Genomic DNA, 15,042 nt, shown 5'->3' on the forward strand with positions numbered 1-15,042 from the left:
AAGCGGAGCGAGCGTAAGGCGGGAGCTCTGGTATCACACACCCGCTCTTCTAAAGCCGCAGATGCTATGGATTTTACTAGACAGCCAGCGGAGCTGATGGGTGAAACGCCCACAGTAGTTGTATCTGACGAGGAATCCAGATCTATACTTGAGTGTGACATACCTGTTATTCATTTTTGCATGACATGGAACCCAATGGCTATCTGATACAGGATTTGGTTCATGTGCTCCCCATTGCTTCAAATCGTCTAGCTCAGGAATGCTTAACCTGCGGCCCTCCAGCTGTTGTAAAACTACAACTCCCACCATGCCCTGCAGTAGGCTGTTTAGGCATGCTGGGAGTTGTAGCTTTGCAACAGCTGGAGGGCCGCAGGTTGAGCATGCCTGGTCTAGTTGATACACTGAGAGCACAGGCAGCCAGGATCTGCTGTTACATGTGCTCCACACTCTGGATTTCCACTGCCTAAACCCTACACTTGACATCACAGCCATGTAGAAGGGTGAGGCCACAAGGCCCAATCCACTGACATAAAACCTCAGATATCACTTCCGTAATGTATGGGGGCACATTTGTGTCGGACCAGCATCGAAGGTTTTCTCTCTTCACCTCCGCGCTCACGTAGAAGTTCGCGTCAGCACTAAACAGTACCGTCTCTGTGAAATCTGGGTCCTGTTACAATTGCTGTGACACCCATTCTGAAAATTCAACATGGCAATCAGGAACATCTTTGTTGAGATGATGCAGCAACTGGATCTTGTATGGGTGCCATTTTTGCATTGCCAGTATCTGCCGGATGGTGGTTGGAATCGCCCAGCACTCCCGTGACAGACGCCGGGTGCTACGATGTGGGCCAGGACAGCCATTGTTGTGGTGCTTCGTCTGTGGCAGTTGTTACATACACTTTTTTTGGGCAGGTGCAGCACAGAACGTGTGGTGAAATTTGTCAAGCAATTTGCCAACTGGGGGGGGGGTATATTGGTGTGCCGATCAGCACAATCTCTGTCCTCTCCTATCTGTGTCTGTAACAAAGAGAATATTGTTAAAGGGGTTATCCAGCTAGGGTTGGACGATATCAAAAATATTCAGACGATAACGATATTAAAAAATTTATCGCGATAACGATATATATCGCGATAAATACCCGTTTAAAAGAAAAAAAACACAAGGAGAGACGTTAACTGTATGGGGGGCCACAAGGAGACGTTTACACTGTATGGGGGGGCCAGCAGGAGGCGTTACACTGTATGGGGCGGCCACAACGAGGCGTTACACTGTATGTGGGCGGCCACAACGCGGCGTTGCAACTGTATGGGGGCGGCCACAACGCGGCGTTGCAACTGTAAGGGGCGGCCACAACGCGGCGTTGCACTGTAATGGGGGGGCCACAAGGAGGCGTTACACTGTATGGGGGGGGCCACAAGGAGGCGTTACACTGTATGGGGGGGCCACAAGGAGGCGTTACACTGTATGGGGGGGGGCCACAAGGAGGCGTTACACTGTATGGGGGGCCACAAGGAGGCGTTATAATAAGGTCTTGTGGCCACAGGCCACCATACATGCAGTAATACTTTTGCGATATACCTTTCCCCCGGCTGGCCTCGCTTGTGTGCTCTGATTCTGACATCAGATGCCGGTGGGCAGAGATTTGAATATGGGAGCAAGGAGGAGGAGAGCCGGGCGGCCGCTGCGGGAAGTAGTAAGTTTATAATTTCGTCACCAGAGCACACACTAGTGAGGCAGCCGCAGGAAAAGTCTCTCCAGAGACACACAGTACTCACACAGGGGATCGATTCGCCACATATACAATAGAGGCCGGCACTGGTGGGTGACGACGTGATGTCAGATGGTGGGTGGAGACTTGACTAGGGAGGCGGAGCAAGAAGGAGCCAGGCCAGGAGCTAGAGGAAGTAATGTTACTCAGCGGCAGCGCTATGCAAGGTGCAGGGGCGGGCGGGCGCACGTTTAGAAGCGGTCAGCGCACAATGTGAGCTGACCGCTTTGATGACGTCACAAAATACCGCAGTATTTTGGAAACAGCGATATCGCCATATCGCCGTTTTTTTAATACCGCGGTATATCGTGATACCGGTATATCGCCCAACCCTATATCCAGCCCATACTATTGTTGGCCTATCCTCCCTGCCATTCCTCCACATGCTTCATGCATCTAATGGGGTGTAATCCATATTTACATTCTGACTACTAGGGAATGTATTCTCATTCTTCCTGGAAATAACCATGGCCTTTTCTTCACAGTTGCTAAAGGAAAGGGGAAGGGATTTGTTAAAGAGGTTCAGAAAGGACCTGAAGTCTGTAAAGACCCAGCTCTCCTGACAACACATGCCATGGGGGTGAATATCTACAAGTCTGGATCAGATGTGAAGCTGATGGACGATTCCCAGTATCCTGAATGGTAATTCCCTTGTTTTCAGCATGTACCCTGAGAGTGAGATCTTAAATGTCCAGTAATTGATATTATTTTCTGCTAATTGCCTTTACCTGTAATTTGCTGTGAAAAATGCATGAAAAGTTCATGTTTTGAGAGTTCTGCATGTACCTATATTACTAAAGATGGCAAGAGGCTATGTCTCAGACTACCAAAGCACAGTGTGCATAGAGCAGTCTAAGAAGCTGGTGACCATATTACAAAAATCCAGTGGGGTCTGAGAATGTGAGAAATCTCCTCAGAAAGATTTACAATCACTTTGCCAAGAGTAGGGGCTGCATAAAATAAAACTTTTTTTGTGTCCTGCCTGTCCAACACCGCGTTCTGGTTCCCCTCGCTCCGGCATGGCATGTGTCTTCTGAGCCAAGTGATTTACCAGGGCAGTTATGTGAATGATGGATGTGACACCATTGCTGCAGGGCCCTTTTAACCCCATCAAGACTGACCCAGTCTTCACCTTAAAGGGGTTCTCAGGGAATTAATAAAGTAAAATTACTGAAAATAATTAAATATTAATTTAATATAAATATATTCCCAAATACCTTTTACTAGCTATAATGGCTCATTTTGTCTGGGGAGCAATCATTTGAAAAAATAAAATGGCTGCCGTCCTATTAGTACACACAAAACCTGTCCTAATCACATAGGAGGACAAGTTAATTCACAACACTGAGCTAAAGATCTGCCTCATCCTCCTCTCTGCTCTGCTTGTCATAGATTATATTAATACAGCTGATAAGATCTTTATCTAAATCTCTGTAGGAATGGAGTTCATGAGGAGACCTGACGTATAGAGAGGACAGACAGAGGTGTAGCTAATGAGCAGCAGCACTTGTATGCAATCGGCTACATTACAACAGTTTATCCTGTCTGTCCTCTCATTATAGAAATCCAGGAAAAATAAAAAAATGGAGACAGCACGTCCAAAAAGGGTGCAAAAAGTGGAGTTTAATCCGGATGCAACGTTTCGGCTATGTTAGCCTTTTTCAAGCAAACATAGCCGAAACGTTGCATCCGGATTAAACTTTTTGCTCCCTTTTTGGACGTGCTGTCTCCATTTTTTTATTTTTCCTGGATTTCTACAAGTTGCTATACTGGGGGCTTTTTACCACCCCTCCTGGAGACGAGCACCCGACACATTACTACTTAGGAGTGCTGTCCACCCATATTTTCTGTCCTCTCATTATGTCAGCATCTCCTCATGAACTCCATTCCTACAGAGATTCAGCTGTATTAACATAATCCCTTTTTTTTAAATCTGTCATGTCATTTTGTGGTACTAAGGCCTCTTTCACACGGGAATTGCGGGAAAATGTGCGGGTGCGTTGCGGGAACACGCGCGATTTTTCCACGCGAGTGCAAAACATTGTAATGCGTTTTGCACTCACGTTAGAAAAATCGCACATGTTTGGTACAACAGTTTATCCTGTCATTACAAAATTTAACTCGCCTTAATCCACTTGATCGCGGAGCCGGCATCTCCTTCTGTCTTCATCTTAGCTGTGTGGAGCAAATAGGACCTGTGGTGATATCACATGATCCATCACATGATCCATCACATGATCCATCACATGATCCATCACATGATCCATCACATGATCCATCACATGATCGACGTCACCACAGGTCCTGTTGCTCCACACAGCTAAGATGAAGACAGAAGGAGATGCCGGCTCCGCGATCAAGTGGATTAAGGCGAGTTAAAAAAAAAATTTTTTTTTTAACCCCTCCAGCGCTATTTTACTATGCATTCTGTATTCAGAATGCTATTATTTTCCCTTATAAACCATGTTATAAGGGGAAATAATAATGATCGGGGTCTCCATCCCGATCGTCTCCTAGCAACCCGTGCGTGAAAATCGCACCGCATCCGCACTTGCTTGGGGATGCTTGTGATTTTCCACGCAACCCCATTTCACTTCTATGGGCCTCTGCGTTGCGTGAAAAACGCAGAATATAGAGCATGCTGTGATTTTCACGCAACGCACAAGTGATGCGTGAAAATCACCGCTCATTGTGAACAGCCCCATAGAAATGAATGGGTCGGTATTCTGATGGCGGGTGCAATGCGTTCAACTCGTGCAACGCATCCGCGCGGAATACTCGCTCATGTGAAAGGGGGCCTAACTTTGGAATGCTTTTACTCTTCCAACCGATTCTGTTTTCTTGTGACACGTTGTACTTCATGTAAGGGGTAATTTTGACTCTACATAGTTAGTCTTATTTATAAAAAAAAAATCAAAATTTACAGAAAATGTGAAAAAAGTTAGCAATTTTCAAAATTTGTATTTCAGTGCTTTTTTTTTATTTATTTTTTAAATCAAAATTGTTTTTATTGATTGACAATAAAGGTATTAACAAAATAAAGATTTGTGTACAATAACAAAGATCTTGTCAGTCCATACATCAAAATCTTATCAATATTATGAGTCTGTCGTCATATTAACATGAAAGCAGCGTAATATAGGATATAAAGACAGATACTTGTTGTTATAAGAGTACAGGACATTGCAAAGTTGATGTTATATAATTATATAACATAACCAACCAACCTCCCCCCTCTTTACTTGATCCAACAGAGAGACAGCTGCATTACTTTAATTTCACCATTAGTTATATCTCAGGAAGGCCATTACAGTGAAAATTGAAATTAGAGTGACCAATCGACATCCCCCATTCGACAGCGTGTGCTGAGATAACTGGCCCAATAGAGAGAATTGCCCACGTATGCAATCTCTTGATAGGGCCGCAGAAGCCAAACTCCCGGTCTCCACCCAACCCCTCCATATCGACAGGAATTTGTTAGGGCATTTTCTCTTGACATAGACCCCTCTTTCAAGGTGTAAAACTGTATTTAGCCTATTTATATATTCTTGTTAGGTGGATTTCCTCGTATCCAGTATTGAGCAATTAGAACCCTCGCCTGGATCAGCATTCTATGAATGCACAGAGATAGTTTATCGTCTATTTCTGAAGAGTTCAAAATACCCAATACACAGACTCTTGGGTCATTAGGCAATCTTATCTGAGTCGTACGGTATGATTTCACGTACAGTATAGACCAAAAGTTTGGACTCATTCTTTATTTTCATGACTATGAAGGCATCAAAACTATGAATTAACACATGTGGAATTATATACATAACAAACAAGTGTGAAACAACGGAAAATATGTCATATTCTAGGTTCTTCAAATAGCCACCTTTTGCTTTGATTACTGCTTTGCACACTCTCTTGATGAGCTTCAAGAGGTAGTCCCCTGAAATGGTCTTCCACAGTCTTGAAGGAGTTCCCAGAGATGCTTAGCACTTGTTGGCCTTTTGCCTTCACTCTGTGCTGTCCAGCTCACCCCAAACCATCTCGATTGGGTTCAGGTCCTGTGACTGTGGAGGCCAGGTCATCTGGCGCAGCACCCCATCACTCTCCTTCATGGTCAAATAGCCCTTACTTTCAAAGTTTTCCCAATTTTTCGGCTGACTGACTGACTGACCTTCATTTTCTTAAAGTATGATGGCCACTCGTTTTTCTTTACTTAGGCTGCTTTTTCTTGCCATAATACAAATTCTAACAGTCTATTCAGTAGGACTATCAGCGTGTATCCACCTGACTTCTCCTCACGCAACTGATGGTCCCAACCCCATTTATAAGGCAAGAAATCCCACTTATTAAACCTGACAGGGCACACCTGTGAAGTGAAAACCATTTCAGGGACTACCTCTTGAAGCTCATCAAGAGAATGCCAAGAGTGTGCAAAGCAGTAATCAAAGCAAAAGGTGGCCTACTTTGAAGAACCTAGAATATGACATATTTTCAGTTGTTTCACACTTGTTTGTTATGTATATAATTCCACATGTGTTAATTCATAGTTTTGATGCCTTCAGTGTGAATCTACAATTTTCATAGTCCTGAAAATAAAGAAAACTCTTTGAATGAGGAGGTGTGTCCAAACTTTTGGTCTGTACTGTATATCTTCCTAGAATTTCTCAAATTTTTGGCAATTCCAAACCATATGAAGCAGTGTTGCTTCTATTTCTCCACAGCAAGGCATGAAGAGTACTGTCGAGCGCCTATTTTGAATAGAAATTTTGGGGTTCTATACACTCTGTGTATTAGATATAGCTGGGACAGCCTCTGGGATTCATTCAGTGTAAGACTAGTTGTTAAAGCCAGAACGTCAGACCATTGTTCTTTAGATATTGTCCCTACATCCTCTTCCCACTGTCCTTTTACCACCAAGGGAGTTGAGGAGGCATTGGCATCAAGTATAAATTTATATAATCGTGATATCAGGCCTTTGGTGGACCTGTCCTCCAGTAGCTGTTTCATCACAGGAGGGGATGTGACAACCACCATACCCTTCGGTATGTCTTAATTGGAGGAATTGAAAAAATTCAGTTTTGGGTAGGCCAAACTCTTCCTGGATCTGGGTAAAAGATTTGAACAATCCTTGAGATTGAATTTGGCCCAAAAATAGTATGCCCCTCTCCTCCCATGTGGAAAAGCCTCTAGTCTAAACATCTCAGGTAATTGGGGGTTTTGCCATAATGGTGTAATCTCGCTAAAACCTGTTAGATTTGCCAGTTCCTTAACCCTTAGTGACCACCCATACGTGTTTTATTACGGCGGTCACTAAGGGACCTTGGCTGGAGCGCCGCCTTTTTATGGCGGCACTTCAGCCCAAGTTAGCGATAAAATCAAGCGCTGTAGCTCCGTGCCCGCAGCTACCGAGGTAGCTGAGGGCTCGGGCAGTGATCAGAGACTGTGACAAGCGGTCTCTGATCACGGTGATCACAGAAAATGCCCGCACTAAACTTTCTCCCTCCTCTCATGTAAGAGAGGAGGGAGAGAGTCTCCGGTGCAGCGATCTGGTCCCCCAGCGCTTCTGGCCCTAAGCTGGGTCCCGATCCGCAACCCCCCCCCCCCTTACCCTCAAGAAAGATGGCGGCCCGGCGCATGCGCAGTCTGACAGCCGGCCACCGCTGCTCTCAGTAAGGTCTCTCTCCTCAGAGGAGAGAGAAGTTCAAATTATCCCCCAGCACCCCCGGCCCCCAGATGTGTTAAATAAAGTTATTAGGGCGCCCCCCCCCCCCCCCCCCCCCCCACACACACACACACACACACACACACACACACACACACACACACACACACACATTTAAATACTAAAAATTTTTACTTTAAGTGCAGCCAAAATCAAGTAAAGATGTGGAAATATATTTCTGCTAAAAATATTGAATAGTATGTATGTATGTGAAATATTGCAGTTAAAAATACGTGCCAATTTTCATAAATTTTCACTTTTTTTAATAAAGATACGTATATTTTATCGGTAGAATTTTACCACCTAAGTAAAGTACAATATGTGACGAGAAAACAATGTCAGAATTACTTTGATGTACAAAACCGTTACAAAGTTATTCTAAGCTAAAATGACACATGTCAGATTTCCAAAATTTTGGCTTGGTCACTAAGGGGTTAAATTTCGACCAAACTTTGGTTATAAGGGAGATTGTGGGAAGTTTTCTACCTAGAAGTTGCTGCCCGCTTACTTCAACCGAAGCAATAGGTGCTTTCTGTTTCATACTATGAGCCACTATCTCAGCCGAAGAGTCTAATTCACCTGTTCTAATCCATCCCCTAACATGCTGCAGTTGTGGACCATGGGTTCGGGAGGGACAAGCCGCCTTCTTCCTTACATTTTTGGAGTGTCTCTATGCGAATTCTCGGTTGCTTTTTTTTCCATAGCGGCGATCTAAAAATCCCTTGAATTTTGTAAAATATACTCTGAGAGACCCATACTGGCGAGTTATGTAATAAATATAGTAGCTGTGGCATGAATATAATTTTAATTAGATTACTGCGGCCAATTACCGTAAGGGGCAGCTTACACCAAACATTAGTTTTGACTACCAATTTAGCAATTAGTGGCTCTAGATTCAGTTTTATGTATTCGGCTGGTACTGGTGTTTATCATTAGACCTAAATATTTGAATTGAGTGGTTAGTTGCAGGCGTATACGGGTGAGATCCAATTGTGGTTGTGTGGGATCTAATGGGAGAATTGTGGACTTGTCCCAGTTTAGGCTACTTTCACACTAGCGTTCGGGGCTCCGCTTGTGAGCTCCGTTTGAAGGCTCTCACAAGCGGCCCCGAACGCATCCGTACTGCCCTAATGCATTCTGAGTGGACGCGGATCCGCTCAGAATGCATCAGTCTGGCGGCGTTCAGCCTCCGCTCCGCTCAGCAAGCGGACACCTGAACGCTGCTTGCAGCGTTCGTGTGTCCGCCTGGCCATGCGGAGCCAAACGGATCCGTCCAGACTTACAATGTAAGTCAATGGAGACTGATCCGTTTGAAGATGACACAATATGGCTAAATTTTCTAACTGATCCGTCCCCCATTGACTTTCAATGTAATGTCTGGACGGAGCCGTCTGAACTACTTTCACACTTTAGAAATTTTTCGAAACTATAATGCAGACTGATCCGTTCTGAACGGATCCAAACGTCTGCATTATAGGAGAGGATCCGTCTGTGCAGACAGCAGACGGATCCTCTCTGAACGCAAGTGTGAAAGTAGCCTTATTTTTAGCCCAGAAAATGTCCCAAAATCAACAATCTCCTTCATTGTTGGATCTATGGACTTCTGCAGGTCTCTTACATATAACAATAGATCATCTGCATATAACGAGACTCTTTCTCCCCGGTGCCTATTGGAAATCCCCTCCAATGTGGAGAGTTGCGTAGAAGACAGGCTAGGGGCTCAATTGCTATCGCAAATAGCAGGGGGGACAAGGGACTGCCTTGCCGTGTACCTCTATGTAAAGGAAAGTGTTTGGAAAGTAGTCCATTCACTCTAATCCTTGCTAACAGGGAATTATACAATAATTTGACCCAAATCCCATTTATTCAAAGACTTCCCACAGGTATTCCCATTCCACGCTGTCAAAAGCCTTGGCAGCATCTAAGGATATTATTGCGCGGCATCCCTCAGTATTTATCGGTCTCTGGAGATTAAAAAACAGTTGACGGATATTATTGGAGTAATTACCTTATTAAGTCGATTGGCCAGTAACTTGGATAACAATTTCACATCATTCGGTAGGAGAGAAATAGGCCTGTATGAGTCAGGTCTAACTGGGTCCTTATTGCGCTTTGGGATAACCACCACTATCGCCTCTCTCATAGATGCAGGTAGCTTTCCGATTCGTAGCGCATCATTAACCACCTCAGCCCCCAGTGCTTAAACACCCTGAAAGACCAGGCCACTTTTTACACTTCTGACCTACACTACTTTCACCGTTTATTGCTCGGTCATGCAACTTACCACCCAAATTAATTTTACCTCCTTTTCTTCTCACTAATAGAGCTTTCATTTGGTGGTATTTCTTTGCTGCTGACATTTTTACTTTTTTTGTTATTAATCGAAATTTAACGATTTTTTTTGCAAAAAAAATGACATTTTTCACTTTCAGTTGTAAAATTTTGCAAAAAAAACGAGATCCATATATAAATTTTGCTCTAAATTTATTGTTCTACATGTCTTTGATAAAAAAAAAAAAATGTTTGGGTAAAAAAAAAAATGGTTTGGGTAAAAGTTATAGCGTTTACAAACTATGGTACAAAAATGTGAATTTCCGCTTTTTGAAGCAGCTCTGACTTTCTGAGCACCTGTCATGTTTCCTGAGGTTCTACAATGGCCAGACAGTACAAACACCCCACAAATGACCCCATTTCGGAAAGTACACACCCTAAGGTATTCGCTGATGGGCATAGTGAGTTCATAGAACTTTTTATTTTTTGTCACAAGTTAGCGGAAAATGATGATTTATTTTTTTTTTTTCGTACAAAGTCTCATATTCCACTAACTTGTGACAAAAAATAAAAAGTTCTATGAACTCACTATGCCCATCAGCGAATACCTTGGGGTCTCTTCTTTCCAAAATGGGGTCACTTGTGGGGTAGTTATACTGCCCTGGCATTCTAGGGGCCCAAATGTGTGGTAAGGAGTTTGAAATCAAATTCTGTAAAAAATGACCTGTGAAATCCGAAAGGTGCTCTTTGGAATATGGGCCCCTTTGCCCACCTAGGCTGCAAAAAAGTGTCACACATCTGGTATCTGCGTACTCAGGAGAAGGTGGGGAATGTGTTTTGGGGTGTCATTTTATATATACCCATGCTGGGTGAGAGAAATATCTTGGCAAAAGACAACTTTTCCCATTTTTTTATACAAAGTTGGCATTTGACCAAGATATTTATCTCACCCAGCATGGGTATATGTAAAAAGACACCCCAAAACACATTCCTCAACTTCTCCTGAATACAGAGATACCAGATGTGTGACACTTTTTTGCAGCCTAGGTGGGCAAAGGGGCCCATATTCCAAAGAGCACCTTTCGGATTTCACAGGTCATTTTTTACTGAATTTGATTTCAAACTCCTTACCACACATTTGGGCCCCTAGAATGCCAGGGCAGTATAACTACCCCACAAGTGACCCCATTTTGGAAAGAAGACACCCCAAGGTATTCCGTGAGGGGCATGGCGAGTTCCTAGAATTTTTTTATTTTTTGTCACAAGTTAGTGGAAAATGATGATTTTTTTTTTTTTTTTTTTTTTCCATACAAAGTCTCATATTCCACTAACTTGTGACAAAAAATAAAAACTTCCATGAACTCACTATGCCCATCAGCGAATACCTTGGGGTCTCTTCTTTCCAAAATGGGGTCACTTGTGGGGTAGTTATACTGCCCTGGCATTCTAGGGGCCCAAATGTGTGGTAAGGAGTTTGAAATCAAATTCTGTAAAAAATGACCTGTGAAATCCGAAAGGTGCTCTTTGGAATGTGGGCCCCTTTGCCCACCTAGGCTGCAAAAAAGTGTCACACATCTGGTATCTCCGTACTCAGGAGAAGTTGAGGAATGTGTTTTGGGGTGTCTTTTTACATATACCCATGCTGGGTGAGATAAATATCTTGGTCAAATGCCAACTTTGTATAAAAAAATGGGAAAAGTTGTCTTTTGCCAAGATATTTCTCTCACCCAGCATGGGTATATGTAAAATGACACCCCAAAACACATTCCCCACCTTCTCCTGAGTACGGAGATACCAGATGTGTGACACTTTTTTGCAGCCTAGGTGGGCAAAGGGGCCCATATTCCAAAGAGCACCTTTCGGTTTTCACAGGTCATTTTTTACAGAATTTGATTTCAAACTCCTTACCACACATTTGGGCCCCTAGAATGCCAGGGCAGTATAACTACCCCACAAGTGACCCCATTTTGGAAAGAAGAGACCCCAAGGTATTCGCTGATGGGCATAGTGAGTTCATGGAAGTTTTTATTTTTTGTCACAAGTTAGTGGAATATGAGACTTTGTATGAAAAAAAATAAAATAAAATAAAAAAATCATCATTTTCCACTAACTTGTGACTAAAAATTAAAAATTCTAGGAACTTGCCATGCCCCTCACGGAATACCTTGGGGTGTCTTCTTTCCAAAATGGGGTCACTTGTGGGGTAGTTATACTGCCCTGGCATTTTACAGGGGCCCTAATGTGTGGTAAGTAGGTAAATGACCTGTGAAATCCGAAAGGTGCTCTTTGGAATGTGGGCCCCTTTGCCCACCTAGGCTGCAAAAAAGTGTCACACATCTGGTATCTCCGTACTCAGGAGAAGGTGGGGAATGTGTTTTGTGGTGTCATTTTACATATACCCATGCTGGGTGAGAGAAATATCTTGGCAAAAGACAACTTTGCCCATTTTTTTATACAAAGTTGGCATTTGACCAAGATATTTATCTCACCCAGCATGGGTATATGTAAAAAGACACCCCAAAACACATTCCTCAACTTCTCCTGAGTACGGAGATACCAGATGTGTGACACTTTTTTGCAGCCTAGGTGGGCAAAGGGGCCCAAATTCCTTTTAGGAGGGCATTTTTAGACATTTGGATACCAGACTTCTTCTCACGCTTTGGTGCCCCTAAAATGCCAGGGCAGTATAAATACCCCACATGTGACCCCATTTTGGAAAGAAGACACCCCAAGGTATTCAATGAGGGGCATGGCGAGTTCATTGAAAAAAAAAATTTTTGGCACAAGTTAGCGGAAATTGATTTTTTTGATTTTGTTCTCACAAAGTCTCCCTTTCCGCTAACTTGGGACAAAAATTTCAATCTTTCATGGACTCAATATGCCCCTCAGCGAATACCTTGGGGTGTCTTCTTTCCAAAATGGTGTTATTTGTGGGGTGTTTGTACTGCCCTGGCATTTGAGGGTCTCCGCAATCATTACATGTATGCCCAGCATTAGGAGTTTCTGCTATTCTCCTTATATTGAGCATACAGGTAATGAGATTTTTTTTTTCCGTTCAGCCTCTGGGCTGAAAGAAAAAAATGAACGGCACAGATTTCTTCATTCGCATCGATCAATGTGGATGAAAAAATCTCTGCCAAAAAAAGAAAAAGGAGGGGAAAGGCGTCTGCCAGGACATAGGAGCTCCGCCCAACATCCATACCCACTTCAGCTCGTATGCCCTGGCAAACCAGATTTCTCCATTCACATCAATCGATGTGGATGAATAAATCATTGCCGGGATTTTTTTTTTTATATATACAAAGTGTTTGCCAAAGTATATGAACACCGCCACCTCCTCAGCTCATATGCCTCGGCAAACATATCTTTTACTGCAGAGGAGAAATCTCGTCTTGCAGCGCCGCATACACCGACTTGCGTGTAATCTGACAGCAGCGCAATGCTTCTGTCCGAATGCACATCAGTGCTGCAGCTGGTCGATCGGTTGGTCCACCTGGAAGGTAAAAAAAACAAAACAAAAAAGAAAAAACCAGGCCGCAAAGCAATAACTTTATTAACTTTAGAACAGAACATATTAACTTTTTTAACTTTTTTACTTACCGGTAATTTTTTTTTTTTTTTTTTTTTTTTTACCTTTATAGAACAAACCTCTCCTTCCCCATGGGACAATGTGCAAAGCGCAAATCGCCCAAAGATGTGGCGAAGTACGTTATGCACTTTATCCCAGGTGAAAGGAGAGGTTTGCAGCAGCTGTGAGAGAAAGGGCCCTAATAGCCCTGTGTGCCTGTCCTGGTGAGATGTGATCCCTATGCTAGGTGTACCTGTGTGTGGTACTTCCGGAAACACTCTCCTAAGCATAGGGCAGGGTGGTCCGGACAGTCAGGACAGAAATAGCGGGTGTCACGCCTTATTCCACTCCTGCTACAGACACGACATTTTTTTCGGGGTGGCGGTTGGGTTGAGGTACCAGCAACGACACTGGGGAAATGTCGCTCGTGTAGACGGCTAACTACACTGGTGGATGGGGCCACGGAACCTCCTGGATCTTTTCCTGGAATTTGAGGAAGGATCGTGTTCTCCCAGCCTTACTGTAGAGAACAAAACTATTGTAGAGCGCCAATTGAATTAAATATACAGACACCTTCTTATACCAGCGTCTGGTTCTGCGGGAAACTAAATAGGGAGCCAACATCTGGTCATTGAAGTCCACCCCTCCCACGGGCGCATTATAGTCGTGGACTGAGAGGGGCTTTTCAATGACACGGGTTGCCCTTTGAATTTGTATTGTCGTGTCTGCGTGAATGGAGGAGAGCATGTAAACGTCACGCTTGTCTCTCCATTTCACCGCGAGCAGTTCTTCGTTACACAAGGCAGCCCTCTCCCCCCTTGCAAGACGGGTGGTTACAAGCCGTTGGGGGAAGCCCACGCGACTAGTTCGCGCGGTGCCACAGGCGCAAATCCGTTCTAGAAACAAATGCCTAAAGAGGGCCACACTTGTGTAAAAATTGTCCACATAAAGATGGTACCCCTTGCCGAATAAGGGTGACACCAAGTCCCAGACTGTCTTCCCACTGCTCCCCAGGTAGTCAGGGCAACCGACCGGCTCCAGGGTCTGATCTTTTCCCTCATAGATCCGAAATTTGTGGGTATAGCCTGTGGCCCTTTCACAGAGCTTATACAATTTGACCCCATACCGGGCACGCTTGCTTGGGATGTATTGTTTGAAGCCAAGGCGCCCGGTAAAATGTATTAGGGACTCGTCTACGCAGATGTTTTGCTCAGGGGTATACAAATCTGCAAATTTCTGGTTGAAATGGTCTATGAGGGGCCGAATTTTGTGGAGCCGGTCAAAAGCTGGGTGGCCTCTGGGACGGGAGGTGGTGTTGTCGCTAAAGTGCAGGAAACGCAGGATGGCCTCAAATCGTGTCCTGGACATAGCAGCAGAGAACATGGGCATGTGATGAATTGGGTGCGTTGACCAATATGACCGCAATTCATGCTTTTTTGTCAGGCCCATGTTGAGGAGAAGGCCCAGAAAAATTTTAAGTTCGGAAACTTGGACTGGTTTCCACCGGAAAGGCTGGGCATAAAAGCTTCCCGGGTTTGCGGTTATAAATTGTGGGCATATTGGTTGGTCTCTGCCACGACTAAGTCCAAGAGCTCCGCAGTCAAGAACAGCTCAAAAAATCCCAGGGCCGTACTGATCTGAGCCGTCTCAACCCGAACTCCAGACTGGGCGGTGAAAGGGGGAACTACTGGTGCGGCTGAAGTTGGTGACTGCCA

The 15,042-nt window shown here is 44.1% G+C and overlaps 1 protein-coding gene across 1 annotated transcript in view; it reads left to right on the top strand.

The window, feature by feature from the left end:
* MRPL54 (mitochondrial ribosomal protein L54) overlaps positions 1-15,042 on the top strand; it is a 51,001-nt gene that overhangs the window by 1,219 nt on the left and 34,740 nt on the right. The window contains exon 3 of the mRNA XM_040419821.1: positions 2,258-2,414. Coding sequence (XP_040275755.1) covers positions 2,258-2,414 — 157 coding nt within the window. The remainder of the gene's footprint in view (positions 1-2,257; positions 2,415-15,042) is intronic.

Source organism: Bufo bufo, chromosome 2 (genome assembly GCF_905171765.1).
Source record: "Bufo bufo chromosome 2, aBufBuf1.1, whole genome shotgun sequence".
In the NCBI taxonomy this organism is placed as follows: domain Eukaryota; kingdom Metazoa; phylum Chordata; class Amphibia; order Anura; family Bufonidae; genus Bufo; species Bufo bufo.